The sequence below is a fragment of the Pyrus communis genome, chromosome 11, assembly GCF_963583255.1.
Source record: "Pyrus communis chromosome 11, drPyrComm1.1, whole genome shotgun sequence".
In the NCBI taxonomy this organism is placed as follows: Eukaryota; Viridiplantae; Streptophyta; class Magnoliopsida; order Rosales; family Rosaceae; genus Pyrus; species Pyrus communis.
Genome location: NC_084813.1, coordinates 4,125,757 through 4,142,737, shown reverse-complemented (window position 1 = coordinate 4,142,737; position 16,981 = coordinate 4,125,757). Strand labels below are relative to the sequence as shown.

The following is a 16,981-nucleotide window of genomic DNA, read 5'->3' as shown; positions in this document are numbered from 1 at the left end:
AAAATTATCTTTTATTATTTTATAAAAAAAATTAATAATATTTTAATACGAATTACCTGGACTATTTAGTTTAGGGGTAGAGATGTACTTGGACAATTACTGTGTAGTAAAGATAGTTACTATTCATTTGGGGGATTAAATTGCTTATAGCCCGATGACTTTTTAAGGGTGGAAATGCTTTGAGAGAAGACTAGTTGGGTTGTTGCTGGGAAGATTTATGCAATTGGGCAATTAATTGTAATTGAACCTCCTGTTTAATGGAGGGTGGTGCGCAATTATTAGTAATTGGTTGTTTGGGGGGTGGGGGGTTTGGGAATTATTTGTAATTGTATGGAGGGTGGTGCCAATTAACTCTGTTAGGTCTAGTTAAGTAGGTGGAAGCATGAGACTGAGAGGCTAAAGAGAAGGTTTTGCTGGTCGCTTACTCTATAAATACATAGCCCATGCACGTTGATGAATGCTTAACAATTTCAAGTTAGTTGGAACGAGGGATTAGATGGAGATCGGGGGAGAGGGACTAGATCCAGTGAGCCCTACTGGCCACTACTTCAAAAGCTCCGTTTTGTCGATATCGATTCTTGGTGTTTTAGAATTTGAAATTCCAATCGATGACTCTCAAACTCTATCATTGCTTGAGAATGTGTTTCTCCCCATCAACTCACGCTTCTCCTCTATCATGGTACGCTCTCTCTCTCTCTCTCTCTCTCTCTCTCTCTCTCTCTCTCTCTCTCTCTCTCTCTCTCTCTCTCTCATACTCTTTGTTTCCTACCTTTTACTTATTAAACAACTTTTCAGAAGCAAATTTTGTTTCAATATTTTACTAGGAAGGTTGAAGATTGTGTTAATCCTCACAATAAACTATCAAAGTCAATCGAATTTAAGACTTGTCAGTTATATGTAAGTCTCATAGATCGTACATAGTGTTAGTGACAAAACTATCTAGCTTTTTTTCAATTTTTTTATGCAACAATATCACTAGATTGTAGTGATGGTTAAGGGAGGACTAATGTGTTTAGGCCAATTCGCTACGACAGAGTGATACTTTTTTTTTTTTCTTGGACAAACAATAGCATTAATGGGTTAAATTATTAGTTGTTTTGGGAGAAGAGAGATCAGTTGAGATTAAACCTGCACTAGGTGCATGGGCATGATTTCTTTCCGCTATTGCGATGAAGTGTCACCTGCGAGTGATGTAGGAGAAATGAAATGGCCACGAGTATTACAAATTCAATGAAAGTCCTCTTCAATTGTAAGAGGTCTTACAATATCGCTTTGTCAAGCTATTTAGTAATATGGTATAATGATATTTTCTTTATTTGTAAGTAATAGGTTTTAGGTTTAGTTCTCATGTATGGCTAATTCAATAAATTTATTCTCTAGCCCCTTAGTGTAAATGTGTCATTAAATATAAAAAATGCATTGTAAAAAAACCAGAAAAATAAAACATGAGATGTTCAAAAATATAGTGGAATTCCTCTTGACTAAGTAAACATTTTTTTTTTTGGGTCAAATGCGATTTCTTTTATTTTTGTCTTTCAATTTTTTACACATGTGGGCATAGGGCAAACTACATTTCACACCTTTTAGGTTTGGGGTGATTTTCAAACAAGTCATGAAAATTAGGTTAAGATCCTTCTTTTTGTTACTCCATTGATTAAAATCCTATTCATTTTGAATTTTTGATTAAGGTCCTTGGGTATTAATAACATCATTACTTATTTGAATAATAAAATATTTTTATTTTTAAATATATTCCTTTAGTGTTAAAAATGCTACAATTAGTATATTTATATTTATGGCTAAATTTGTTATCATATATTTTTATTTTTAGTTTGTACCTATTTTAATTTGCAAATATTTTTTAATTTGTACCAATTTTCTTTTCATTTTTAATTTGTACTCATATATTAGTTTCCTTTTGTGTCCATATTTGTTAAAGTTTTATTTGTGTTTGTACCTATGTGTATACCATCACATGACATTGTATATTTGATCAATGATAGAAAAATTACATATGGTATATTTATGTTTTATGCCTAAACTTTGTATCATATATTTATATTTTTAGTTTGTACCCACTTTTAATTTGCACTTTTTTTTTAATTTGTAGTATTTTCTTTTTAGTTTTATTTTGTGCCCATGTATTAATTTCTTTTAGCACCTATATTTTTAAAAATTCATTTGTACTCATAATTTTTAATCTGTTATATGTACGCTAATTTATTTATAATGTACCCATTCTTCTTTATTAATGTACCACTTTGTTATATGTGAAATGTACCAATTTTTTTTAACACTATGGATTCATTCTTTTGCCATTTATTATTTCTTATTTTTACATAGTTTTTATGCATTTATGCAATCAAAATGTTTGAATGTTTTTATTGTAACCCTTTCTAATAGTATTATAATGAGGGATTTTAAATTTATAGGATTATAAATCTCATAAAATATCAAACAATTAATGTCAAAACTATAAATATATAAATATTAATAGTAATATAATGAGGTGTACAAAGTCAAGGGACCTTGATCAAACTTTGAATACTACTAAAATTTTAATCTAAGAATGTTAAAGATTAGAGACCGCATCCAAAGTATCCCTTTATTTTATTTTATTTTTCACCAAAAGGAATTTGTTTATACAACGATATATTAATTTATACTAAGGAATACAATCAGACCATAATATTAAGTGGATGCCTCATAATATATTAAAAATTAAAATTGTATCACTTGATGGGTTTGGTCGGTTTGATTGTTTGGTCATGTCAGATGGCCCACTTCTAACAACATTGATTTCGTCTCAACTAAACCACTTATTGCTAGGCATTGAGTTTTATCACAAAAGACCTTCGTGATATTAGGAGTGGAACCAAACATTTATATATTGTATTTTATTTTCTCAATTTTCCGATGTGGGAGTTATACTCAATCCTTCGTTCGATTGATGATATGGTGAACACAAGACCCTTGTATAGGCTAATGTATAAGCCATATTTGTACCACATAAACTTATAAAGTGCCGATTTAGTCTCATCGAATGATATCCCTAAGCTTGATTAGTTTTAGATCTAAGCATTGTACTAGATCATTATGGTACGTAATATTGCATCATTATAGGACGTGGGCCAAATGTATCTGGGGACGTTTGAAGTTTCTTTTGAAGTACTCTTTACATGATGTACTCTTTTTCATGAACAATTAATAATTATTTAATTTGGAAGCAGATTGAAAATAATGGAAAGAAGCAATGGAAAAAGGTTGAAGTGAAGCTTGAAGACCATGTTAAAACTCCAATCTTCCCTTCCAACTTGTCAAATGAATCATATGACGAGTATTTTGATGACTATATCTCAAACATAGCAACAACAAGATTTCCAGAAGACAAACCACTGTGGGAAATTCATGTTATAAAGTACCCAAATAGCAATGCAGCTGGTAACGTAATATTCAAGTTGCACCATGCGTTAGGTGATGGCTACTCTCTCATGGGCGCTCTTATCTCCTGTCTACGAAGGGCTGACAATCCTTCGCTTCCACTAACTTTTCCTTCACGACGGCCATCGAAACCGAAGAGTGAAAATGTTATGACCACAACTTTCTCATGCTTGTTGAACACCATATCCGATTCTTGGTGGGGCATTTCAAAGAGCATCGTGGGGGAAGATGATCGATCACCAATAAAATCCTCGACCAATGGACTTGAGTTCGCACCAATTACAGTATCTACTATGATGATCTCTCTTGATCGAATCAGATTAATTAAGAGCAGGCTTGGAGTGGTAAGTCTCAGGTTTTCTCTGCAATATTTTGGTTTATGCTTGTACATATGTGCTTTTTTCTTTCTAAAACATAGGAATAAGCTTTCACGTTTGACCTTCCTCTCCTGTTGAAAACTAAAGTATATGTTTAAGCCATTTATCCTCGGAACTGAATGTAAATTTATTCTGCTCTCATAGGATGAGGGCATGCAGAATACTTAAACTGAACATGTGTTTAGCTAGGCTAACTGTCTGCTTGCAAGTCTATCTCAATGCCTTGATATAAACCTAAAAAGGTCTGAATGCCGTGACAAAATCCTACCCCGTGCATGGTGGGCATGATTATTAATTATTAGCCACTAAAATTTAAAGTACATTTACTTAAGAAAGTTTAAACTGCCAATTCTTTTTTTAGAAAACTAGATTTTAATCCCTAAATAAGATGAAGTTTAGAAAAATATCTTATACAAGATTAAAAATTAATTTTAGTCACTGGACTCTATTTAATGCTAGCATATGTATTCAATGTTTCTTTTTTTATTTATAATTTTATGAATTTAAATTTTATGAAAATATTATAAATTTTAATACTCATTATGGTAGGCATCTTATATAAGAAAATATTTTCGTAGAGATTTTTCGGTACATTTATGTTTTTGCATATTTTCTTATCTGCCACTTATTCATAAAAATATATTTAGGTACGAACATTTCGATATAATGGAATATGTTTAGGTACGGACATTTCGGTACACTAGTTTAGTATAATATATTTAGGTACCGACATTTTGGTACACTAGTTTAGTATCATATAATTAGGTACGGAATTTTGGTACACCTATGTTTTTACATATTTTCTTATTTGTCACTAATTCACTATAATATATTTAGGTACGGGCATTTCGGTACACTAATTTAGTAAAATATATTATGATATGGATGTTTAGGTACACTAATTGGAGAAAGTTAAATAAAATTGTATAATAATAAATTTAAAATTTAATGTAATAACATTAAATAAGTTATCTATTAAATATAAAAACTTTGACAGACAAAAAAAAATTCTATTAAATATAAAAACAAAAATATAATATGAATTTGAATTAAGTACACATTAAGGGTCTAAAATCAATAATTAATCTAACCCCAAGTTTTTTTTTTTAATTTTAATCTTCTTGAAGGATTAAAATTCAAAAACCCCTTCTTTTTTCTTTTTTTTTCAAAGTCAATGTGCCTACTTCATCCTAAATTCCAAATTAGAATATTCTGACCTATTGAAGCTAATGAAGAAGCCATGAAACTATGATTCTCAAATTTTCTTAACTATTCTCTAAATAACACATAATTTATCAATAAATTTCACCATAATGGTCTTGATATTGTTGAAGCTCAACGTGAACAGTTAAATCGGGGACTTGGGGACTTTGAGCCCTTAGACTCCCCATACATTATACATTTATATAGATCTTCTAATGGCTAGCAGCAAAAATCTCTTACATATCGTTGTTTAAAATATTGAGACTAACAAAAAATAGAACAAAATACACACACAACATGCAAATCACCAAACACCATATTGTCAAATTTGTAAGAAATTGTAACATAGTTAACTTATTTACTATCACAGACGATAAATGACATTCTTACCGGGATGGTCTTTCTCGGCGCTCGACTATATATGCAAGAGATGGACCAAAGCTCAGGGGAAGCGCATAGCACATCATTGGTTTTACTAAATACAAGGATCATGGCGAATTATACGTCGATTGAAGAAATGATCAAACCCGACAGCAAGAGCCCATGGGGAAATCGTTTTACATTCTTGCAAGTTCCCATTCCCAAGTTGACTGAATTCTCAAATGTGCTTGACTTCGTCCGGAAGGCACAAAAAATAATCAAGCAGAAAAGAAATTCTTTTGCTACTTATTTCATTAGTGGGCTATTGGAGATGCTGAACAAGTTTGGAGGCCACGAGGTTAGTAAATAAGGACTCGTTTGGTATACATGATTGGATTGAAATGGAGAGTTTTCAAAATTTAAGGTGTATTGAAGGTAGATGTTATTGATTTTTCGTTTGGAAGGGAACAGAACAAGATTAGCTATGAAGAAAATTCATCTCTTCTAATCCTACTATTTTATGAAGAATTAGAATGACCAAGTTTCCTTCATGAGTAATCCATCTTCTATTCTGTAGATGGTCATAATTATATTATTTCTATTTCTAACATACTTTTAATTTAATATCCGTTTCATCCAATCATGTGCATCAAACCAGCCCAAGAAAAATGCCCGTGATATTTCATATATACAACATTTATTTAAAAAATTATAATGCTACTGGTGATGCAGGCAGCATCAAGATACATCCGTAGCACAATAAAGAACTCGAGCATGGTGATCACAAATATGATTGGCCCGCTGGAACAAATGTCTTTGGCAAACCATCCAATTAAAGGCTTATACTTTCTGGTAGTTGGGACACCTCAGGTAAACCAGATATTACTACATCATGCACACACGTACGGTCTCACAAGTTTTGGAAACAATAATATTCATCGTTCCGTTTCCTAATCATTTACATAACAACCTAAAGTTGAGATGGATCTTCTGCATTTAAAATGGGTGTGGCTTCCCTATGACCCAAATAAGTGACTGACGTGTATTTATTATATATCTTGGCTTAATTTTGTTGTTATAAATTTAATACATGTCAAACACTTATTGGGGACACATAGAGGTCACACCAATTTTAGGTGCAGAATATCTGGTCTCCCTAAAGTTTGGTTGATAAACAAAGGGCTATGTGGTGTTTTTGTGATTGTCCTGTTCGTTTAGGGCTCTTCTAGTAGCATTTTACGAAATGATATTTGAAGAATTGTTTTGCAAAATGAAAACAACAAATAAAGCTTTACATTTTTATGATGAAAGAATGCATCTTTGCATCTTCATTGAGTAAATGAATTTATTGTATTTTTAAAAATTTAACTACAAAGCATTATTTAATATAAATATAATTTCATATATAAATATATATACATGTATATGTATATTTGAGGTATGTTTTCTTAATGATAGTAGATATATATATATATATATATATATATGTGAGGTATGTTTTCTTAATGATAGTAGATATATAATATACATATATATAGGTAACACAATTTACATGGACCTGCAGGACCTTGACATATCAATCCTAAGTTATATGGGAGAGGTGAAGCTTGTCTTCACAATGAAAAAAGGCATCATAGATCCACAAAAGTTGAAGTTGTGCATGGAAAATGCCCTCGATATGATATTCAACGCCTCAGACATAAATTATATGCAAAATAGCACTGAAGAACAGTCACACGTTTGAAACTCTACCAAAACCGTAGATCTAAAAAATTCATAGTTGGCAAGACTTTTGCTCCCTCCTTCCCCTCACCTTCCTCTTTCTTGTTCTTATGGATTGCTCAAATTTGTTTTGTTTCAGTATTTCGTCAATAAGTGCCTCCCTAGTGAGGTTATTTTTGAGTCTCTCCTAGTGAGTATCTTAGTTTTTAAGTTGGTGTGTTCTTGGCTCCTCTTGGGTTTACTCCCTATTTTTGGTAGCTTCACTAGTAGTGTTGTGCATAAAATTCATTCTAGTATGGACACTAGTTGGTTAATTTGTTGTCAATTCCTCTTCGAAGTTGACACTGCTTGCTGTCAAAGAGTGTCATTCTACTTGTATATTGCAGTTTGGGCTAAGCCACACAAACACACTGTCATATGAATCAAATACCGAACTAAGTGTACGAGCATATTTTGTTTATAACATGCCATTGTCAGTAAAATAAAAAAAACATGCCGCTAAATCGTGTGCTATTCCTAAGCTTGATAAATTTTAGACCTAAGTATTGCACAACATCCAAGTATTTGGGACGTTTCAAGTTTCTTTTGAAGTACTCTTCACATGATTCATTCTATGAACAATTTACTTATTATTTAATTTGAAAATAGATTGAAAATAATGGAAAGAAACGGTGGATATTAAAAGGTTGAAGTGAAGCTGGAAGACCATGTTATAACTCCAATCTTCCCTTCCAACTTGTTGAATGAATCATATGACGAGTATTTTGATGACTAGATCTCAAACATAGCAACAAAAAGATTCCCCAAGACCAACCACGGTCGGAAATTCATGTTATAAAGTACCCCAATAGCAGTGCAGCTTGTACTGTAATATTCAAGTTTGCACCGTGCATTAGGTGATGACTACTCTCTCGTGGGCGAGTTTATCTCCTGTCTACAAAGGGCTATCAATCCTTCTTTTTGCCTAACTTTTCCCTCACGATTGCCATCGGCGCCTGAGGCTGGTAATATAAGAATGTTGACCTCAAGTTTGACAGGTTATGTTAGAGGTTATGTGTTGAAATATTATATAGGAGACATGGGAAGGGACATGGAATTGGGAACCAAGCTTTTGTCGTTCTAGAAGCAGGATAAAAAGTCTGATTGGAGAAGAATTTTTCAACTTCTTTTTAAATTTAAGTTAAAATCACATATAGGGAGTTCATTAAAGATGCTCTAATATTGTTGGCAAAGTTTTCACAAACTATATATGTAGAGAAATACTAAAGAGATTCTTAAAAGTTGAACTCTCCATAAATTATCTCTCACATCATATTTTTGACACAATATTTTATATTATTGACACGAAAATAGACGTAAAACTGTGAGATATCAAAGTTCATGGAGAGTTTTACTTTGAAAGTCTATGAAAATCCCATATTGACGTAAAATTGACGTAAGATTGACGTAAACCTGTATTAGTGATACAGCTCCTCTTAAACAAAAAGTTTCAACGGTATTAATTAACACTGACAAGGAAACAAAATTATATGCGACCTGTTATTAAGAAGATATTTTTTCTGTGCAACGGTATTAACAGTGACAACACAAAAGACATCCGTTTGCTGTTCACTTTATTCCATATAAATAAAATATAAATATAAATACATAGCCGATCATGCAAATTGAAAAGCTATAGAATTTCGAGTTTTGGGGGAGAAAAAGGGAAAGCAAAATTTGAACATAAACCAAGATGGAGATTTGGGAAGAGGACTGGAGCCAGTGAGCCGTACTGGCCACTATTTCAACAGCTCTGTTTTATTGATATCAATTCTTGGTGTTTTGGAATGTGAAATTCCAATTGCTGACTCTCAAACTCTATCATTGCTTGAGAATTTGTTCCTGCCCATCAAACCACGCTTCTCCTCTATCATGGTGAATGTGTTCCTGCCCATCAACCCACGCTTGTCCTCTATCATGGTACACACACACACACACTCTCTCTCTCTCTCTCTCTCTCTCTCTCTCTCTCTCTCTCTCTCTCTCTCTCTCTCTCTCTCTGTGATGTTTTTTGTTTCCTTCCCTTTACTTATTAAACACGATTTCCAAAAGCAATTTTTGTTTGAATTTTTACTTGAAGGTTGGTGATTAAGTTAATCATCACAATAAACTATCAAAGTGTGTCAAACTTAAAACTTATCAGTTATAAGCGAATATAAATATCATTAGATTGTAGTACTGATGATACAACTATCTAGCTTTTTTTTTTTCAATTTTTTTTATGCAACAATATTACTAGGTCGTAGTGAAGATTAAGAGAAGGCTGATGCATTTAAGCCAGTTTGCTACATCATTGTGATATTTTTTTGACAACGATAGTGTTAGTGGGTTAAATTGTTAGTTGTTAAGGGGAAGAAGATCGGTGAAAATCAAATCTACCTAGTGTACATATGCATGAATGATTACATTTTGTCATTGTGGTAAAGCGTTATCTACCTACAACAAACGCTATGGAGAAGTGAGGTGGCCAATGGTATTTCAAGTTCAATGAAAGACCTCTTAAGTTGTAAGAGGTCTTACAATATCGTATTATCAAGTTGTTTAATAATATGGTTTAGTGATATTTTCTTCATTTGTAAGTGATAAGTTTTAGGTTTGAAACTCATGTATGGCTAATTAGATAAATTTATTCTGCACCCCATAGTGAAAATATGTCATTATATTAAAAAAAAAACAAATGCTTTGTCAAAAAACACAAAAAAAAATAATAATAAAAGAGATGTTTAGAATAGTAGAATTCCTCTTGACTAGGTAAACGATTTTTGGGTCCAAATACAATCTTTTTTTTTTTTTTTTTTCTTTCAATATTTTCCACATATGCATTTAGTTTATAGGGCAAACTACATTTCACACTTTTTAGGTTTGGGATGACTTTCTGACAAGGTCATGAAGTATTAATATATATATATATATATATATAAATTTTATTTTGCACCAAAATGGGGTTTTTGTTTTGTTTTATACAACGACATATTAATTTTTACTAAGCAATAAGACTAAACCAAACCATAATATTGAACAGATACCCCTAATGTATTAAAATTGATGACATGATGAATATGAGAACCCTTGTATGGACTAATGTATAGGTCATATTTGCACCACATAAACTTGTAAAGTGCCGATTTAGTCTCATCGAATGATATCCCTAATTAAGCTTGATAAGTTTTAGATCTAATTAAGCCTTGTACTAGATCATTATGGTATTTGCATCATTATAGGACGTGGGCTAAATGTTTTTTAGGACGTTTGAAGTACTCTTTACATGATGTGCTCTTTTTCATGAGCAGTAATTATTTAATTTGGAAACAGATTGAAAAAAATGGAAAGAAACAATGGAAAAAGGTTGAAGTGAAGCTTGAAGACCATGTTAAAACTCCAGTCTTCCCTTCCAACTTGTCGAATGAATCATATGACGAGTATTTTGATGACTATATCTCAAACGTAGCAACAAAAAATTTCCACAAGACATACCACTGTGGGAAATTCATGTTATAAAGTACCAAAATAGCAATGCAGCTGGTAATGTAGTATTCAAGTTGCACTATGTGTTAGGTGATGGCTACTCTCTCATGGGCACTCTTCTCTCCTGTCTACAAAAGGCTGACAATCCTTCTCTTCCCCTAACTTTTCCTTCACGGCAGCCATCAAAATCAAAGAAAGAAAATGTTATGACCAAAACTTTCTCATCCTTGTTGAACACTACATCCGATATTTGGTGGGGCATTTTAAAGAGCATCACTGGGGAAGATGATCAATCACCAATAAAATCCTCGAATAACGGACTTGAGTGCGAGCGAAGTACATTATCAACTATGACAATCTCTCTTGATCAAATCAGATTAATTAAGAGCAGGCTTGTAGTGGTAAGTCTCAGGTTTTTTCTGCAGTATTTTGGTTTATGCATGTGGGTGTGTTTTTCCTTTCTGAAACACGGGAATAAGATTTCATGTTTGAACTTCCATCTCCTGTTGATAAAAAGAAAAAAAAAAAAAATCCCTGTTAATTTAAACATTAAAGTCATGATTGATAATAAATATTTAAATTTTATTTTGAAAATTAAACATTGATCTTGCAACACTTAACTTTTTTCTAGTCTAATGATACTTTTCTTCTAAATTTTCAAAAATCTCCATTGCCATTTGATCGAGAAACAAAAAGGATATGCTGTCACTTCTTTTTAAGCCATATATTCTTGAAACTGAATATAATTTAGGGATTGTGCGCTCATAGGATGAGGGCACAGAAGACTTAAACTGAATAAATACTAGCTAGGCTAACTGTCTGCTTGCAAGTCAATCTTAATGCCATAATGTAAACCTAAAAAGATCTGAATGCCTGTGCGTGATTATTATTAGCCACTAAAATTTAGAGTATATTTACTTAAGAAAGTCAAAATCTGCCTAATTCTTTTTTCTTTTTGCAAAGTCAATCTGCCTTGTTCATCCTAAATTCCTAACTAAGTAAGATTAATCTGACCCATTGAAGCTAATGAAGAAGCCATGAAACCATGATCTTCAAAATTAACCTTTTCCGCTGTATCAGATTCTCAATGCTCAAATATGTTTAACTATCCTTTCAAATAACACATAATTTATAATAAATTAATTTCACCATAATGGTCTTGATATTGTTGAAGCTCAAGGTGAAACAGTTAAAATGGGAACTTTCAGTCCTTAGACTCCCCATACATTACAGATTTATATAGATCTTTTAATGGCTAGTAACAAAAATCTCTTACATATACTGTGGTTTAAAAAATGGAGACTAACAAAAAATAGAATAAAATACACACACAACATGCAAATCACTAAACACCATAGCGTCAAATTCAAAATAAATTGTAACATAGTTAACTTATTTATTATCACAGACGATAAATGACGTTCTTACCGGGATGGTCTTTCTTGGCTCTCGACTATATATGCAAGAGATGAACCAAAGCTCAGGGGAAGCGCATAGCACAACATTGGTTTTATTGAATACAAGGATCATGGGGAATTATATGTCGATTAAAGAAATGATCAAACCCGACAGCAAGAGCCCATGGGGGAATCGTTTTACATTCTTGCAGGTTTCCATTCCCAAGTTGACTGAACTCTCAAATGCGCTTGATTTCGTCTGGAAGACACAGAAAATAATCAAGAAGAAAAGAAACTCTTTAGCTATTTATTTGACTAGTGGGCTATTGAAGATGTTAAACAGGTTTGGAGGCCACGAGGTTAGTAAATCAAGGAATCGTTTGTTGCACATGATTAGATTAAAATAGAGAATTCTTAAATTTTAAGGTATATTGTGTTGGAGCAATATTAAAAAATATGAAAATAACACAAGAATTCCAATGATAATAATCATAAAGAAAATAACAATCTAAATAGTATACAAGATTAATATAAACAACTAGAAATAAAGTTAGAAAAACTGACAAACTTGAAGATTGAGGCTTGCATAAATGCAATGTCCTAATTAAAGATAGAATTTCGCCCCTACTCTTGTGCTTGTAGTTCGGTAAGCGTCCATCTCCCAGGATTCAACAATCTATAATCCGAAGTCAAAGCACTTCAATCTTCGGACTCTGGCAAACCTTATATATTCTATACTCTCAAGACATGACTCGGAATTTGACACATGAAGCATGAGAGAAACAAAGTGGCGAAATCTTACTTTCAAGAGTAAAAATCAACTCTAATTTTCTATCTTTAATACCAATTGTTTCATGGGTTTATATAGAATCCAATTTCTACTATTAAAGAGATGTAAACTTTCATCTATAAGTACACATCACTTATCAAGGGAATACACCTAAACAACATAACCTTTCTAAGAAATTGGTTAAAAATATTTTTCATTCAATTATTAAAATTATATATTATAATATATAATTTCCAACATATTGAAGGTGGAAGTGAATGAATTTCATTTGGAAGGGATCAGAACATAATTAGTTTTGAAGAAAATTCATTTCTTCTAATCCTTCTAGTTTATGGAGAATTGGAATGAACAAGTTTTCTTCATAAGTAATCCATCTTTAATTCTCTAGGTGACCATAATTATATAATTTCTCCTTTTAACGTACCCTTAGTTTAGTATCTATTCCATCCAATTATATTCACCAAACGAACCCTAAGAAAATGCATGTGATATTACATATGTACAATATTTGTTTACAAATTTAGAGTGCTACTTGTTGTGCAGGCAGCATCAAGATACATCCGTAGAACATTAAAGAACTGATCAAGCATGGTAATCACAAATATGATTGGGCCTGTGGAACAAATGTTTGGCAAACCATCCAATTAAAGGATGGGAGTTTTAACAAAAAGTTCACGGTACTGTTTACTTTAACGAAAAATCATATTTTTACACTAAAAAGTCAATCCTGGTACTATTCACTTTACCCCTTATTTTGTCCTTATCATTAAACTCAAAATTTTCAAGTCATTTTCATTAGTTTTCCTTTAAGGAATTATACTTTATGGTAGTTGGATCACCTCAGGTAAGCCACAGGGTCTCAAAAGTTTGGAAACAATATGCATCGTTTTGTTTTCAAAATAGATGCATATAAAACTCAAATTTATATAAACATACTTTCACACACACACATATATATATAAGGGTGTGTTTTCTTAATAATAGCATAGACATGTTATGTGTGTGTATGTATGTATGTTACGTGTACTTGCAGGATCTTGACATATCAGTTCTAAGTTATATGGGAAAGGTGAGGCTTGCCTTAACAATGAAAAAAGGCACCATAGATCCACAAAAAAACTGAAGTTGTGCATGGAAAACGCCCTAGATATGATATCCAATGCCTCGGACAAATACCCTATGCAAAATAGCACTGAAAAATAGTTATAGATTTGAAATTCTACCATTACACGTGACAAATTATAGTGTTATTCTGCACATTTTCGTTGAAATTTAAAATTTTGGGTAACAAATAATTGAAATCTTACAAAATAATACTACATTTGTAATAGTTGGTTAATAACTATTGTTTTGTTATTACTTGGTGTGTATTTGAGAGTATTATTTTGCGAGTATTCTTATTAATATGTCATCTTTATCTGAGTTCACCCACCATTAACTTCAATTATTCTTTTAAACTTTTAGTTGTGTGAAATGATAAAAGATGTTATGCCTCGATGTCGAGATATGTTTAAGATCGACAAGTGGCATTAGGACGTGGTGGTACAACAAACGTAGAATCAACTAGTTACGGACAATTTTACTAATATGAGCTTGTCTTCTTCAACTTTAGTATGACATGATTCTTCTCCATTGGCGCTTCATGCTACTTTATTTTTAAACTATGTTAGCTTGTCTGGCTTCCACTTCTCAAAGTAATATATATCTCGACATACATGAAAAATAGGTATTCAAATAAACTCATCATAACCTGAAGGTTACTAACTCCATTCTCTAAGCAGACTGCCCACCAAGGCCGCTACAAAACTCGAAGTAACTCGCATCAAATTGCTATTTGTAACTTTGCGAAGAAAAAAAAAACCTACACTGTAGAATGGTGTATTGTAGCGAGACGAGTGACAACAATACAATATATGCTAGTAAGTTAATCTCAGTTTCATCAGTTCATAAAATTTATATATATAACCAGCTGCACTAATACACAACACGCACGCACGCACACAGCGCACACGCATTCTCTCTCTCTATAAAAAACTGATTGACTCAAGACTTCCAACACACGAGGTTCCGAACCCACATGGTCAGTTCTGAATCTCCTTACTGACTAGAGAAAGCACGTGTACCATTAAAGGTCACGTCGTCAATGTACAATGGGAAGGACAATACATGGGTACTGACCAGTCATTATTATTTTCACTGACCATCTATGATGCGGGAGCCAAGGCTCCAAAAAAAAAAAAAAAAAAAAAAAAAAAAAAAAAAAAAAAAAACAAATTGAAAACTTCTGGTTGGCATTGGAAATTCAAATAATAAAGGCATAGGAAGTTGTGGTCTATTTATGCTTCTTTATCTTAAGTTCCTTTAAATATTGATGTATTAGAAGCCATTCCTAGACTTGAATGAATTAAAATATTATTTGTTTTATGCATTTGAAATGAGTTGTTTCTCCTTCTAAAATCAAGCATTTGGCTTGGTCGTGCGAGTGAATCCATGATTAGCGACGTGAACAAGTTCCATTGCCCCTGAGCGAATTCCAGGTTATCTATTCCCCTCTTCTCAATACCCTTGGTTATGTCCTACATCAAGTGACATCAAAGTAGGTTTTCCGCTGGAATTGAAGATCATGGCTATGATTATCAATTCGTTTCAAGATCACATCATTGAAGAGATTAGTTTTTTCGATTGGAATTCACCACCGATTTACGATGAGTACGTTGATGAAAACGAAGCCAATAATCTTTTTGTGAATGAAGTTAATAATAGACAGCCTTGCATGCATCAGATGGTAAGTTGTTAATTCTATTCGTCTTTTGGATGCTACAAGGATCTTTCAAGGTACTCCAAGCATGATGCAAATGGAGATGCTTCAAACCTACAGGAATGGATGATGGCAAAGTGCTACTGATGTCCCAAATGAATTTTGAAAAGAATTTCAGATAGTCTACAATTTTTGTGACTTCAACATGGATGGAACAAGGCAGTGTCCCTCCTTCTTCAAGCCCATCGGTGATGCTTAAAGAGGCCACTCATGTGATAAGTTGCAGTTATGAAGACAAAACTGAATGGGATTTAGAGATAGGTTGGATTTACAGATTTATCACAAAGAACTTTCTAAGGGGTTTCAAGATGCATTCTAGTGGTTAGAGGTCATTTTCAATCAAAAAGAAGGAACCAGGGCCTACAATGTTTGAAAGAATGGGGAAATGGTCTTTTCTTGAATATTTTGTGGCTTGGAACACTTTGATCGTCGTGAACTTCATTTTACTGTTGTGGTTATTGTGGAAGAATCTGCAAGGACATCCCAAAGATCAAGGAAGACAAAATGAAACTCGAGGATGAGTTTTCTTCGAGAAGGGGAGAATGATGCAGGAGCAAAGGCTCAAAAAAAAAAAAGAAAAAAAAAATTGAAAACTTCTTGTTGGCATTGGAAATTCAAATAATAATGGCATTGTGATTTATTTTAATGACATAGTAACTTGTTAAGTCATTTTTAGAGAGTTTCTTAGGAAGTTGTGGTCTATTTATACTTCTTTATCTTTAGTTCCTTTCAATATTGATGTATTAGAAGCCATTGCTAGACTTGAATGAATTAAAATATTATTTGCTTTGTGCATTTGAAGTAAGTTGTTTCTCCTTATAAAATCAAGCATTTGGTTTGATCGTGTGAGTGAATCCATGATTAGTGACGTGAGCAAGTTCCGTTGCCCCTGGTTGAGCGAATCCCTGATCATCTATTCCCCTCTCCTCGATACCCTTGATTCTATCCTGCATCTTCTATCTTGCATCAATCTATGTGGCTCAATAATTTGAAAACATCTGTCAATCTGAGGACTTTACCATCTTTGTAACCAAACACATTCCTACTTATGGTCAGTTAACATCCCTAATTGAATTAATAGTTTGATAAACTTTAATCGTAGACCGAAGACTTCGACAAGACATCAAGATATTAACAATAAAATAAAAATACCCAAAGGAAAAATCTAATGTGGAGAACAATCGCATAAAAATAGCCCACATTGCTAAGTTTAAGCATAACAGAAAGCCAAGACCATAATTAAAACTCTAAATTAACCCAGCCCTATCTTGATTGCCACTATGAATTCACACCTCCGTAGAACTCGTCGTATCTTGAAATAAAGAACATATGGATTAATCATCAATTGATCTGAGTCCTGATCAATTTA

General features: G+C 32.7%; 1 protein-coding gene and 1 pseudogene across 1 annotated transcript; both read left to right on the top strand.

Moving 5' to 3' along the window:
• The first annotated feature begins 496 nt into the window (after positions 1-496).
• On the top strand, positions 497-7,125 carry LOC137749464 (wax ester synthase/diacylglycerol acyltransferase 11-like). Its single transcript, XM_068489561.1, has 5 exons — positions 497-679; positions 3,231-3,785; positions 5,392-5,739; positions 6,114-6,251; positions 6,946-7,125. Exons 1-5 carry the CDS (start codon positions 497-499, stop codon positions 7,123-7,125), a joined length of 1,404 nt encoding a protein of 467 aa, XP_068345662.1.
• Positions 7,126-8,835: 1,710 nt separating this feature from the next.
• LOC137749465 (wax ester synthase/diacylglycerol acyltransferase 6-like) lies at positions 8,836-13,997 on the top strand (annotated as a pseudogene).
• The last annotated feature ends 2,984 nt before the right edge of the window (positions 13,998-16,981 follow it).